General features: G+C 39.7%; 1 protein-coding gene across 3 annotated transcripts in view; it reads right to left on the reverse strand.

Moving 5' to 3' along the window:
- LOC121921925 (SAM and SH3 domain-containing protein 1-like) overlaps nucleotides 1-14627 on the reverse strand; it is an 802782-nt gene that overhangs the window by 149454 nt on the left and 638701 nt on the right. For all 3 annotated transcript variants that reach the window (XM_042450669.1, XM_042450687.1, XM_042450677.1), the window contains exon 2: nucleotides 7736-7864. In XM_042450669.1, coding sequence (XP_042306603.1) covers nucleotides 7736-7864 — 129 coding nt within the window. The remainder of the gene's footprint in view (nucleotides 1-7735; nucleotides 7865-14627) is intronic.

Below are 14627 nucleotides of genomic sequence, written 5' to 3' on the forward strand. Positions count from 1 at the left end.
CCCCACCCTTCTGCTCTGCTTTAAGAACTTTGCAGGCAGAAGAGACTGTAAGGAGGCAAGGGAAGCTGAGGCCTGAAGGCTCCAGAGACCATCATCCACCGACCCCACCCTTCTGCTCTGCTTTAAGAACTTTGCAGGCAGAAGAGACTGTAAGGAAGCAAGGGAAGCTGAGGCCTGAAGGCTCTAGAGACCAGCACCCATCATCCACCAGCCCCACCCTTCTGCTCTGCTTTAAGAACTTTGCAGGCAGAAGAGACTGTAAGGAGGCAAGGGAAGCTGAGGCCTGAAGGCTCCAGAGACCAGCACCCATCATCCACCGGCCCCACCCTTCTGCTCTGCTTTAAGAACTTTTCAGGCAGAAGAGACTGTAAGGAAGCCTCTGGGTTTTTTTTTTAATTTTTTAAAGTCTTAGTGTTTAATGATGATTGTATTTTAGATAAGGGATGGGGGATGGAATTTTAGTTTATATACATTATGTACTGTTTAGGTATTTTATTCATTTGCTTGTGTAAATCTTTTATGCATTGTATGTGTTTGTAATTTTGTAATTGTAAATTTGTAAACCGCTTTGATCTTTTTGGAAAGGCGGTATATAAATAAATTTATTATTATTATTATTATTATTATTATTATTATTATTATTATTAGCTCAGAATTCTGAATAAGCTGTTTTAAAAAACAACAAAACAAGAGGTGAAATCCGCAATTGCAAATTTAAAAATGGGCAAATCACCAGGTCCGGATGGGCTCACGGGGGAGTTCTATAAAATTCTTACTGAGGACCTGTGCCCTCACCTTGTAAAACTATTCAATGATTTACTTTTTACCTCTTTACCACCACCTAGCTGGAAACTCTCAAGAATCATTCCACTTCCTAAAACATCTGCAGATAATCCCATGGTAAAGGATTTCAGGCCCATCTCACTTATTAATCAAGACGTCAAGCTTCTTTCATCTATTCTAGTTCACAGGATTGACACCTTTATAACCGACTATATTCATGATAGTCAGGTTGGTTTTATGCCGGGCCGAAGATTAGCTGATGTAATTAGGAGGACGCTGAACATCATATATGATACTATTCATGATAGTCAAGTTGGTTTTATGCCGGGCCGAAGATTAGCTGATGTAATTAGGAGGACGCTGAACATCATATATGATGCTAATCACTCACATTCTCAACTCTCATTGTTATCTTTAGATGCCCTCAAGGCATTTAATAGATTAGAAAGTCCTTATCTTTTGGGGGTTCTGGAAGGTATGAATTTTGGTTCACAGTTCACAGCTCTGTTCAGAAACCTTTATATAGGGTCAATAGCAACAATTTATATAAACAGGCAAGAATCTCCAATGATAGATCTCTGCAGAGGCACCAAACAAAGGTGTTCCCTGTCACCAGGGTTATTTGCCTTAGAAGTAGAGCCTCTTGCTGACTCTATTAGGAATAATCCTAAAATTCATGGTTGGCTGCATGGCATGCGGGAGCATAAGTTAAACCTTTATGCAGATGATGTTCTTGTATTTCTTCAAGACATGGACACCTCATTTCCTGCACTAGAACATGTTCTCCACTGCTTTGATGTAAAAGCAGGCTTCAGAGTCAACTTAGAAAAATCCAAACTACTTTGTCTTAATACCCCCTTAGATAAGCAACTGAAATGGCAACGTTTGACTAGCCTCCATCTTTGTCCATCGGGTTTCACTTACTTAGGTATATTAATTACAAAAGATCCACTCCAGCTGCTCCCATGGAATTATAAACCACTCACAGATTGGATGAAATCTAAATTGAAACTCTGGAAAACACACAAACTCTCACTGTTGGGTAGGATAGCTTTATTAAAAATAAACCTTCTACCCAAGTTTTTGTTTTTGTTCCAAACGATTCCTCTGTCCCCTCCCAGTTCATATTTTATTTCATGGAGAAAACAAATATTATTATTATTATTAACCTTTATTTATAAAGCGCTACAACTTTATATTTGCAAGTAAACGAATTCAATTTCCTAAAAATTGTCGATATATGAAATCTAAGCATGGAGGTCTTGCTATACCCAACCTGGAACACTATTTTGCAGCATTTCAGTTAATCCAAGCTATCCAGCTCATTAAGAGATCTACCTCTACACTTTGGGTAGAACTAGATATCAGCATAGTAATACCTCAATCGGTTAGCCCTTTTTTTCCTAACATCTCAGCCAGAACTCTAAACATAGAAAACCCCTTTTTTCAGACATCACTTTCAGTTTGGAGGAAATGGTCCTATCTGATGGCTCCCAGCCCTTCCCCAATTAGACCATTCTTACTACACCCTTCCTTTTTTAGCCCAGATCAATTCACACAGTTTAAAGAATGGGAAGATAAGGGCATTTATACCATACACGACTTATTTCAGAATTCTAGACCTAAAAATACAGAAAGTATTTTAAATGTGTTGTTGCCACTTAGACCCTCTTGGCTCCAAATTCAACAAATTACCTCATTTGTGTTCCAACAAATTACTCCTAGATCACTGACCATACTTGAACAAATGTGTACAGTCCCAGGTCCACCAGTGAAGGGAGTTTCAGCTGCATTGTATAACTGGATGGTTGAAAACCCCTATGGGAGGGGTACTTTTTATAAAACAGGGTGGGAGTTGGATATACAGTCGGTTATTTCAGATGCAGAATGGCATCATATATGGTCATGTCCTCCTTTATAAGTCTAAGTCATCTGTCCTACGGGAAAACACATTGAAAGTGGTATACAGATGGTACCTGACCCCTGTCCAGCTACCATGAATGACAAGGAAGACATCTTCTTTGTGCTGGAGGGGTTGTGGGGCAAGAGGTACATACCTACACATGTGGTTGGAGTGCCCAATTGTCCAACAATTCTGGACACAGATTGTTCAATTGATGTCAGACATCACTATCAAAAGGTTCAACCCACCCTGGAATTGCTTCTCTTGTCAATATTTCAATTTGACAATAAATTTCTCCATCATAATGAAATTATATCCTTTTCAGTTGCTATAGCTAGATTAATCATTGCCAGAAACTGGAAAACTGGTCATCTGTCCATGGATCAATAGTGGACAAAGTTCTGGGAAACCTCAGCTCTGTAAATCTGCATTTTAGCTCTTGTTTTAAAAGTAGAATGGTGTGATGTAATTGTGTTTTACCTTTTGTAAACAATAAAATATTTTAAAAAACAAACAAACCAGTAAAGCAGCTAAATTACAATACCAGTTCCAGAACTACTTTGAACATTCCTCATGGATGATAGAAAACAGATACCATGGAGTAAATAAAAACTGAGCACAAATCCACAGCTGACTTGGATTGCCTCCTCTTGTGGAAACATTTAATTAACCAAAGGTATCATATATATTAGGAAAGGTCTAATTTCTCAAGAAACACAACAAACTTCAGTTCCCAGAATTTCATAGCACTGAATCATAGCAGTTAAAGTCGTGTCAAACTAGATTATTTATGTGGTGTGGATGCAGCCTCTTGTCTCTGTAGATTCTAGCAGATCTATTGGTATGTCTTCTGTACATAGCGGTTTATTCGTCTCAGTTACTTCTGAGTGCACGTTTCACTCCACATTCCAAAATTTGGGATTCATCTTTGTATAATTATTCTTCCTATGTGTCATTCATCTTATTATCTCTTTTGTATAGCTCTTTTGTATATTGTGAGCATTAAGCAGTTAGTTATTGTGATAATAAAGTGGGGATCCCATGTATACTGTTTTGAAAGTTCTTTGATGAAAGAGTGAAAATACAATATACATACAAACACCAATCAGACGTGGACATGCCTAGCTAGCTTCATGTTTAGCCTCACTTGCCTTTTTCACTCTCTAGCATATATCAAAGTGTTCATCCCTTTCCAATCCTGATCCTGCCTTTAAAAGAAAGGATAGAACTGGATTTTGCTAATGAAGTAAACACTTTCAAAAGCCTACTGAGATGGTCAAGTAAATGATACTTGGAAAAACCCATGTTGATAATCACATGCAACTGGAGAAAAAGACAAAACCCATAAATGAGCAAGGATTGTATACTGTCTCCATGGTTTTCTACAATTACAGCAATAGATGCCCAGCAAATTCCAAACTTACCAGGCACACTCAAGAAAGAGGGAACACCAAACAAGCCAAAAGTAATGCATGAACATTTTGACACCAGTTTTGAACAGGAAAAGGCCCTCTGCTCAGTGGCAGTATGCTTCTCTGAGGCCTTTGAAACAACATGAAAGTTTCTTGGGGGAATAGTCTAAATTTGTGCATAAGAAGCACCTGCCAAATCATGAGCCTTATAATTTTGGCTTGGGCAGCACCTCTCCATGTAAAAACTTGCCCCAAGAGAGCCGCTGCCCATGCCAAAAGCAAATAATTAAACATTGAAATCATATTCTCTAAACTAAATGGAATTCTGTGTGAAGCAACTGCACACCTCAGAGGTGGGCCAGCTCAGCCCACTGACTTGGAAATGCACCAACTGACATCAAGTAACACCACATATTTTCAGTTAGTCTGCCTTCTGAAAAATAAGTCCAACCTCCCTCTTCAAAATATCCTCCTGCTTCCAGGGACATGGAAAATATCCTGATCTTCTGGTTCTCATCTCCCACAGTCTCTTCTCACTGACCATGCTGGCCACAGGATGGAAATGTCAGGGATGCTTTGGAGTTTATCAGACAAGGTCAATTGGAAGTATTATCCAATGGCAATCCGAACGCAATCATAGGGTTTAACGTTATTGTGTGATAGACTACCACACACAAATTTGGGCAATGGGAAGTCAGTCTGAACACAATCATGGGGTTTCACGTTATTGCGTGATAGACTATCACAAGCAATTTCGGGCAATGGCATGCTACTTTTGGGCAATGGGAAGTCAGTTCGAATGCAATTCGCATTCACGTAAATTCACTGAACTAGCGAATTCACACGAATGCGTTCTGGCCCCACTTTCTTTTCATTCGAAATTAAGAGAAATTCCTCCCATGTGATAAACTCCTCTGATTGAGAGTTCCTGCATGGCAGGGGGTTGGACTGGATGGCCTTTGCAGTCTCTTCCAATTCTATGATTCTATGGACGAACTCCCAGAATCCCTCACTCATCATGGAAAGGTAATTCTGAGAACTGTAATCTAACAGATAACATTTCTAAACTCTGGTGTTTGGTGGGACTTCTGGTAGTTGAAATCCAGTCATTTTAAGGACCATACCTTTTACTTCCACTGTCTTTGACTTATTGATGGTAGGAGCAGCAGCAGTGTGCAAACAGAGTCCTGGCCTTTTCCTTTTTCTGGTCCCTGAATATACTGAATGAGAATACCCCAGGTTGAAAGCCTCAGTGCTCCATGGGAGATGTAATTTCTTCACTTGGGAAAACTGCATTTCTCACTGGCAGCATACCAGAATACTGGGAAGAGAGATTTCTCCCTTCATAGTGCAAGGGCTGCCATTGGAGCATAAGAGGGGTATGATGATTAGAAAAGGCATTCTTCTTTAGGTCAAGATTTTAAATCAAGCTGGAGGAGACTTTGAGAACCTACTCGAGTTTGTCTCTTATTGGTAGCACATTCTAGAAATACATAACCACCACAGTGAGCTGAGCTTTACTTGCATCTCTGCCTAACGCCAGGATCTTCTGTGTGAAAATGTATAAACAGAACTAATCCTTCTATCGTTTTTTGTGGATTTTTCAGGCTATGTGGCCATATTTTATAACAGTTTATTTCTGATGTTTCGCCAGCATCATCAAGATGCCAGCCACAGATGCTGGCAAAACGTCAGGAATAAACTCTTATCGAACATGGTCACATAGCCCAAAAATCCCACAAAAAACTATGCATGCTGACCATGAAAGCCTTCAACTTTACAAATCCTTCTATTCCTTTCACCACCTTGATCATCAGTGTTTTCTCTCTGTTTCTCTCAGTTCTGTCAAGCTTTAACTTTCTCCATCTGTGATGAAGAGCTGAGTAGTGTATTTTCCAAACGGCTTGACTCTATTCTCCCTTCTGTGTGGGAGGCAATAAAGAATTTTGTTTGCCCAGGATGAGAAAATACTTAACACCAGCGTGGATCACACAGCATTGGCAACTGTGTCATGTGCTCTTGGCCAGCCTTAACTATTTTGTGTCAAATTATTATGTCATTTTCAGAAAGTAAATCCTTGCAAGCCAACAATAACAAATAAAGCAGTGACTCAAAGAACAATTAAAGGGCTGTCATGGTTCACAACAATGGTGTACTCTCCCCAGCCAAACAAAATAATCAAGACATTCACTTTGGAAGAGTTAAGTCATGCTGTGTATACCCCATGAGGCACTTTAAAAAATCACATTAACAAACATTGTGACTTTGTTAAGCAATGTCTCAGCACTAAACTCCCCCCTCCGCAAGCACGCACGCACGCACACACACACGCACATTTGAATAATGCTACTGAACTTTAATTGAATTGCTTCTTAATTAAGCTTCCAACTTTGTTAATAAATATATCAATTTTTCTTTTATAATCCAGGGTCTAGAGCAGGGGTCGGCAACCTATGGCCCGCAGGCCGGATCCAGCCCATGGGCACCGTAGGAGCGGCCCCAGGCCAGCCCTACCGCCGATTGCCACCAGCGGCGCGCTCCTTCCCCCGGCCGGCCTCTGCTCTCCCAGAGGGGCGGGGGAAAGAGCTGGGGCCGGTGGCACGCACCTTCCCCCGGCCTCTGGGATGGCCTTGGCCAAAGAAGAGGAGGAGGAAGAGGGGGAGGGAGGGAGGAAGGCAGGAATGAAGAGGAGGAAGGAAGGAAGGAAGGAAGGAAGGAAGAGGAGGAGGAGGGAGGAAGGAAGAGGAGGAGCAGGAAGGAAGGAAGAGGAGGAGGAGGGAGGAAGGAAGGAAGGAAGGAAGGGGAGGAGGAGGGAGGGAGGAAGGAAGGAAGGAAGGAAGGAAGGAAGGAAGGAAGAAGAGGAGGAGGGAGGAAGGAAGGAGGAGGAAGAGGAGGAGGAAGAAGGAGGAAGGAAGGAGCAGGAGGAAGAAGAATACTCTTTTTGAAGGTGAGACAGTGTGATTTTCCAAAATGCAGTGTGTATTTTCAGTGCTTTCAATGCTAAAAGATCTGCTTTAACAATGAGAGTGGTAGTGATGATGATGATGATATGTCAGTATCGGAGACATGCACTCTTTCTGAAGGTGAGACAGTGTTCTACTTAGAAGGAAAACTTGTTGTATACAAAGCCTGCTTAGATTGGACAGCTCTCCCTGCCTGCCCAGCCCTCCCTGTCTCCAAGATTTTCTTCTACCATACTTGTACAGCGCTGCCCTTGCTGCTTTCATACGGTTGCTACATACGGAGGGGATGTGACTGCATCTGTTTTTGAGCTCCCCCTACCATACGCGGCGACCGCAGATTCTCCAGTCTGGCTCAGAAGTTTCAGCACCTGCCCTATAAGACGACCCCTGACTTTTGAGAAGATTTTCCTGGGTTAAAAAGTAGTCTTATACACCAGAAAATACTGTACCTTTTCCTTTAGACTTTCAACATGGGTGAAACCACAATAACAAGGGCATATTCACCCTCCCCCATCTCTTCCAATAGTTTATTTAATAAGAATATAATGATAACTGCAGAAAAATGAAATGCAAGGCTGCTCTACAGTATGCTATTCCAAACACAACAATGAATATCCTTGAACCCTTAACATACGTATTAGCATTCAGATGGACCCTCCTCTTTATCCACTTACCACATCAAGGTCTTGGGAAACCCTCCGCTTTCGAAGCTCTTCCATCCGCTCACATACATCAGTAAGGCATGTATTATAATAATCTGCATACTGCTGAGCCAAGTCATCAATATTGCCCAATGACCCATCCTAGAGCAAAGAAAGAAAAGCAACAGAGTGTAATTAAATCATTTTCAGTGAACTTAAAAGAAAGACTGTAACTAGAAACAGAAAATGGGTATCAAAATGTCTACAGTCCCTGAAGAATTACAATGACTGCAGAGATACAGCATTTTAAACACATGGTTTTCAACATCTAATTTTTAAAACAAGAATGTTACTTTAGCATTCAGGAGATATCACAAGCAACCATGCTGAGATTTGAATTAATCAAGGGTTCCACATCTTACATGCAAGCTCTTAAATCAATCAAAATTCTAAGTATTTTGATTAAAATACAATGAACCATTGGTATCTGCTGGAATTTGGTTCCAGGACCCCCCTCCCAGGGAGTGCAAAAGATGTAGATGCTCAATTTCCCTTAACTACAGTGGCACTGTAAAATGCTATCCCTTGTACAAAATGGTAAAATCAAGGTTTGCTCCACACTCCAAGCCATGGATGGTTGAATCTGTGGACACAGAATCCGTGGATAAGGAGGGCCAACTGTATAATCTATTCATGAAAAACCTCTCAATTTTCTTTCAGAATACTAGTAGACAGGAAGTTGGAAGTTAATGGATAAAGATGCCAGCATACACTTCTGTTTTGAAAACTTACTATGAAAATCAAAAAAGCTGAAAATACAAATTCCACATTAATCCACACAAGACTTGAAGGTATATTAGTGCTGTACAACTCTATCAATACTGTACCCCAGGTATATATTAAAAATATACTTTAAAGCATTTGACAATGGGATTTGTACTGGAAGAAATTATTACTTTTTCAATAATGATCTCCCACCTTAACAATGTACAAAATATACTGCTGTGAAGTACTATGGGGAAACAAGATTTGAAACCAGAAAAATATCAATGAAGTCCTAATGGAATGCAAAGATGAACTGTTTCACTGGGCAGCAAGAGATTTTTTCATATAGGTTTCAACACAAAAACTATATTTGTTTCTCTGCTGCATGCCCTAACTATCCAGTTTGGCAGGATAGTCTCAATTAATTTTTTGTCCTTCCACTTTTTCAGCTGTTTTTAAATTTCCCGGTTTCTCTCTCCACTTGCTCTTTGCCCTTTTGTCCTCATCTTACTTCAGTACTGAAAACTGAGTTCAAAGTGTTAAAGTAATCTGCATTCAGTTAACTCAGCAAGAGGGAAGGGGAAGAAGGCAAAATCTTGCCCTTCCCAATAGTCTCTGGGAAAAGCCAACTTCTGCAGCCTATCTTGGCTTGTATGTTGTTCCTCATTAACAACTTTTGCCATCTTGACCACATTCTGTTGTTGCTTGGCCACATGTGTCCCAGTTTTCATCTGTGAATTATTGGAAGGTATGCCATTCTGAAACCATATGAATGGGTGTGTGTGCCCGTGGTGCCCCGTGCGCTGCCACACCGCCGCGCCAAGCCCCATTGTTTCCAATGGGGCTCAGGCATAGGCAGAATTCGCCTTACGCGGTGGGGTCCAGAACAGATCCCTGCATAAGGCGAGGGCCGACTGTAAATTTAATTTTTAATTTTTTTTAAAAAAAATAAAAAATAATTTTAATATTTCATGTTTAAAATCACATCTTTCCAAATTTCATTTTAACCACATGAAACTACATGTAAATACATTTAGGCTGTGTGTGTGATATTGTAATGTAAAGGTATAATTTTAATTTTGCTAGTTGCTTATGTCACAGCTATTACCATTACATTCAGTGAGGTGTGGGAATTACAATTTATGAGTAACATTAGTATAAAAAACAAAACAAAGGATTCTACAGTGGTACCCCGGGATACGAATTGATCGCGTTACGAAATTTCCGGGATACGAAAAACTTAGATTGGAAAAAACTGTTCCGGGTTACGATATTTTTTTCGGGTTACGAAAAAAATATCGGCGCGAAATTCAAATGCGAAGCGCGGCTAGCGGCTTTCCAGCCGCTAGCTGCGCTTCGGAAAAGCCTTTTCGGGTTGCGAAATGTATCGGGTTACGAACGCCGCGGCGGAACGAATTAATTTCGTAACCCGAGGTAGCACTGTATATGGTTTTGTATGGGAGGAGATCAATGGAGTGGGTTGACACCATGAGTTACCATACCAGGTGACACCAAACCTAGTGAGACCACTGGCTGCTGCTGTTGCTGTTGTCGTTAAGTCCAACATGGGGCTCTGAACATCCCTCAGAGCCCCATTAAAACCATTCTTACAAAATGGAAAAAATATGGTTTAATCAAAATTTTGCCTAGAAAAGCTGTCTGCCAAAACTCAGTCACTAGGTAAGGAAGGAATCGGACAGAAAAGCAAACAAGACCAGCTGGAGACTTTCACAGCTGGGAGATAGGCAAAGCTATCCAGGGGAAAACTACTACTTGGATACTCTACAAAACTGGGCTATATGGAAGAGTTGGGAGAAGAAAACCATTGCTGAAACAAGCTCATATTAAACCATTTTGGAGTTTGCAAAAAGCTATGTGGGAAAAGGTTATTTGGTGACTGAACTCTTTGGCCTTGCCACAATTTGCAAAACCAATAGTACTCATTGACCTGAGAATACCATCTGTGACAGCATTATCTTGTAAGGATACTTTTCACCTGCTGGTCCCAGAAAATCAATTGAGAGCAATATGGATGGATCCAAGTGTAGGGTAATTCTAAATGAAATTTAATCTGTAAGGCACCTAGAACAGGGACAGATGTCATCCTCCAGCCACACATTGACCCTAAAAACCCAGCCAAAGTAACACTGGAGTGGTTTAAAAATAAGAACTTAAACATCTTACGGTGTTGCAAAATGCATAAATCCAAATGAGAATTTGTGGCAAGATTTGAAACTGGGAGTTCACCTATGGTTCTCATCAAAAGGTAAAAAAAGCAATTTTGCCAAGGGCAATGGGTAAAAATGCAGGATTTAGATGTGCAAAGATGACGGAAACACATCCCAAAAGACTCAGCCACAATTGCTGTCAAAGATGTTTCTACCAAAACTGTGTGTGTGTGTGTGTGTGTGTGTGTGTGTGTGTGTGTGAGAGAGAGAGAGAGAGAGAGAGAGAGAGAGTCTGTGTGAAAGAGAAAATACTTACAACCAACAAGTACTGGTTTGTTTTTGCTGGCTTAACTTCTGTGCCATCGTAAAAATATTTTGCACTTTCACTGTGTCGAGTATTTTGTGAAAACCAAATGGTAACAATATTTAAAACCTATTTTAACTTGTTTGCAACACAGTAAAATGTGGAAAAGTCAAAGAGAGATGGATACATTTACAATGCATTGTGAACCAAGGAAGCTAGTCTCCTAATACAAATAACAGTCAATTCTATATAGAGCAATTTAATGTACAGTAGTTTGATCCTTCTTCAGTTTCTGGATTAGTTTGTGAACCAAGGAAGCTAGTCTAATACAAATAACAGTCAATTCTATATAGAGCAATTTAATGTAGTTTGATCCTTCTTCAGTTTCTGGATTAGTTTAACACCTTGGTTTTAAATTGCCTTCTGGTACATTTAGCAACAATTCCCATCCAAGTAATTCAGGTATATGCAAATTTAATTAGAATATTTGTTCTAAAATAAATTCCACCAAATGAAGCTCACTTTGGGTCAAAACAGACAGCCATAAAGGGGCATCCCTACACTGTACCGTTCAGTGCTGGATTGAGGGCGTGGCAACCACATGCCATGGCCCCAATCAAGCATGTTTCTGGTCCAAAAAGAAGTGGGAAAATGCCACTCCTTTTTGGGGTGGCTAAAAAGCACCCTTTCTGCAGTGGTGGCAGGTTTTCAGCATTTCTGCTGAACGACGTGTGTAAATGCCACACCACAGAAATGCCGTGAATCTACCCGCTCTGTGGTCAGTGGGGTGGCGCCATGCTCCCACACCACCCCAAAGCTGTAATTTTTTGCTAGTCTTTTTTGGCCCTAAGTCTATTTAAAAAGCCTTTGGAGAATAGCTGTTGGAAGCAAGTATGGAAAAACAAGGCTTCTCATTCTCATTTCACATGGTCAGCTTTTCCTTAATATGTCCCATGGGAACTACCTTTACACTCCAAAGCTGAAAAGGTTACTTTGGAGAAGTACGATGCCCATAACCACCCCTCCTACAGATATGAATATAGTCTTTCAAGTTTTGCTATTTCCTCACAAACTTAGTTGGGGGTAAGCCAATCAACACTAGGGCATTCTGCTCTTCACTAGGCCTAAAACTTTGATCCCAGCAATTAAAAACTAACACAAACTGCACATTTTGAGGAAATGAAGAACTGCAAGGTGAGCCAGTAACTAACAGGCTCTACAGACTGCTCTTTGGAGCAGCGTCCTGCTGCCTATTTCCTCATCAGATCAGAGCCGTGGCAACCGCATGCCATGGCCCTATCCAGTGTTAAAAAGAATGGCAAAATTTTGCTCCTTTGGCACTGGCAAAAAAGCATCCTTGCTGCCATGGCAGCAGCTTTTTGGACAATCACCGCACCAAAGGAGCACTGTGATGCCCCCTACTGTGTGTCGGGCACATGGCATGACACCTGCATTGGGGTGTTTGGGGTGCAGATGTTAAATGCTGGTCTATTTAGCACCTAAAACTGAATTAGCCAGTATGTCAGCCAAACCCCAATCATTTTTACCTGAAGGGTTCAACAAAATGATTAGGAAAAGAACCTTGTAATTTCCCTAGCCTGGCAGATTAAATCTAAAAAAACATACTTTGATGCTTGGTTGCCCAACTTATGCCTTCTTCACTTATATTTAACACAAATCCAAATAACAAACTATGCTAAGCTAAACAGAAATCATCTGAGTAATTTTTCTTTTCTAGCATATACATCTCCCAGCTAATGTTTTTTGTTGAACAATTTTTAATCATGAATAAATTGGTACAATCCACCCAGGTTAAGTTCTTAAATCCGGCTGAGAACAGAGAAGAGGTTTAATGAGCTACACAATTCAATCATACTCATGTTTCTTCAAGATTAAACTATACTGTGTTTCCTAGGAGTTACTGACATGTAAGCGTATATATAATTTCAAGCTAAAATCTCATCCTTTCAAATCAATGGATTTCCTCCCTATTTTTCTGAGTTTTACCAAGCACCATGATAAAAGTTTAAAAAATGTCTAAAATACAATACTTGATTGAAATATGTAATATCTATAAATATAAAAACAAAACAACAAACAATTGCCAGTAATGATACATGCTGATGAAATACCGACTCAAAAACTGAGCAAGGAACCAATATGCTCTACAAATACAGAATCTTTGTTGTTGTGGCGACCCTATCATGAGATTTTCTTGGCAAGATCTGTTCAGATTAGGTTTGCCTTTGCCTTCTTCTGTGGTTGAGACAGAGTGACTTGCATACACAGTAACTATTAATGGAAAAAATTATACGTAGTCAGCCCTCCATATCCATGGATTCTGAATCCATAGATTAAACTATCCATGGCTTGAAAATATATTTTTCTAAATAATTCCAAAAAGCAAAGCTTGATTTTGCCATTTTATATAAGAGGCTTCTATATATTATTCCATTGTATATAATGTGACTTGAGCATCCATGGATTTTGGTATTGGCAGAGGGTTTTGGAACCAACAACCAGGAGATATCAAAGGCTCATTGTATTTACCTTTAAATCTTAGTGTATAATAATATTTAAAATATTTAATGCAATTTTAAAAGATATCTTATGTCAATACTTTACTTTGGTTTTAAACTGTTGTTTTGTTTTAAACTTGTTGGACACCTAATGGTTAATTCCAACTAAACTAGACCCATTCAATCAACTGTTAAATGGTGGGTCAACAAATGTAGATAAATTACAGTAATCCAATGGGTCTGCTTTAGTCAGGACTACAAAAAGATTCAGGACTTAATCTCTAAGGTACTTTGTGATAGAAAAGTGCCAATAATGTTTGGCAAATAAAATAAAGGCAGTAACATAATGTAGCTTTTCATGTCCAAATAAATATTTATAGTCCTTAGCCAACAGTTATACTAGTGTCCTAAAAATCTGTTGCCAAGGAATTCTTACAAAAGACACTTTAACCAATTAAGTTAAACTGCAGTAACAGGGAGAAAAATTAAAAATGGTATCATCTCCACATGCTGTTTCACAGCGTGACCACAGGAATGCAAGGCTTAACACAAGAAATATTCAGATAATATTCTAAGAGGTGGAAAAAACAAAACCTAATAAAAGTCAGCATTTGGGGACAGCAGTTGTCCAACACTTCCGAGGCAGTCTTGTGCAGCAGAATACTCCCTTCTTATAAATGCACATGATTAAGATTTTTTGGCAACATAATAAACACACAGTATAAATGATGAATTGCCATGGAATTCCTAGAGAATTAGCCTGATAGCATATGAATACCAGAAGCATCCATCATGAGTGATGTTAATGGAGTGAACAACAAAGACACATTACAATGATGAGGTAGATATTGAACTCGATTTACTGGCTACTGTGTGCCAGCCCAGTGCTGGCAACATAGCTTGCTACTTCATGTTTAAGATAATAGGAGTAAAACTTTGTCAGACACTTTGCATTAAGAAATGAAATAAACCTCTTAAGAAAACATCTTTAGTTCAGACTGTTGTTTCTTGTTTTATTTTGAATACATTTATGGAGGCGCCAGAATGAGGGGAAGTTACTTTTTTGGGCCATGACTCCTATACTGGCTGGAGGTTTTTCAGGCTCTGGGAACGCTGTATGATAGGCAAGCATCAAGTTCAGCTGTGCTTTTGAATCTGCTAAATTTTAA

The sequence above is a fragment of the Sceloporus undulatus genome, chromosome 1, assembly GCF_019175285.1.
Source record: "Sceloporus undulatus isolate JIND9_A2432 ecotype Alabama chromosome 1, SceUnd_v1.1, whole genome shotgun sequence".
In the NCBI taxonomy this organism is placed as follows: domain Eukaryota; kingdom Metazoa; phylum Chordata; class Lepidosauria; order Squamata; family Phrynosomatidae; genus Sceloporus; species Sceloporus undulatus.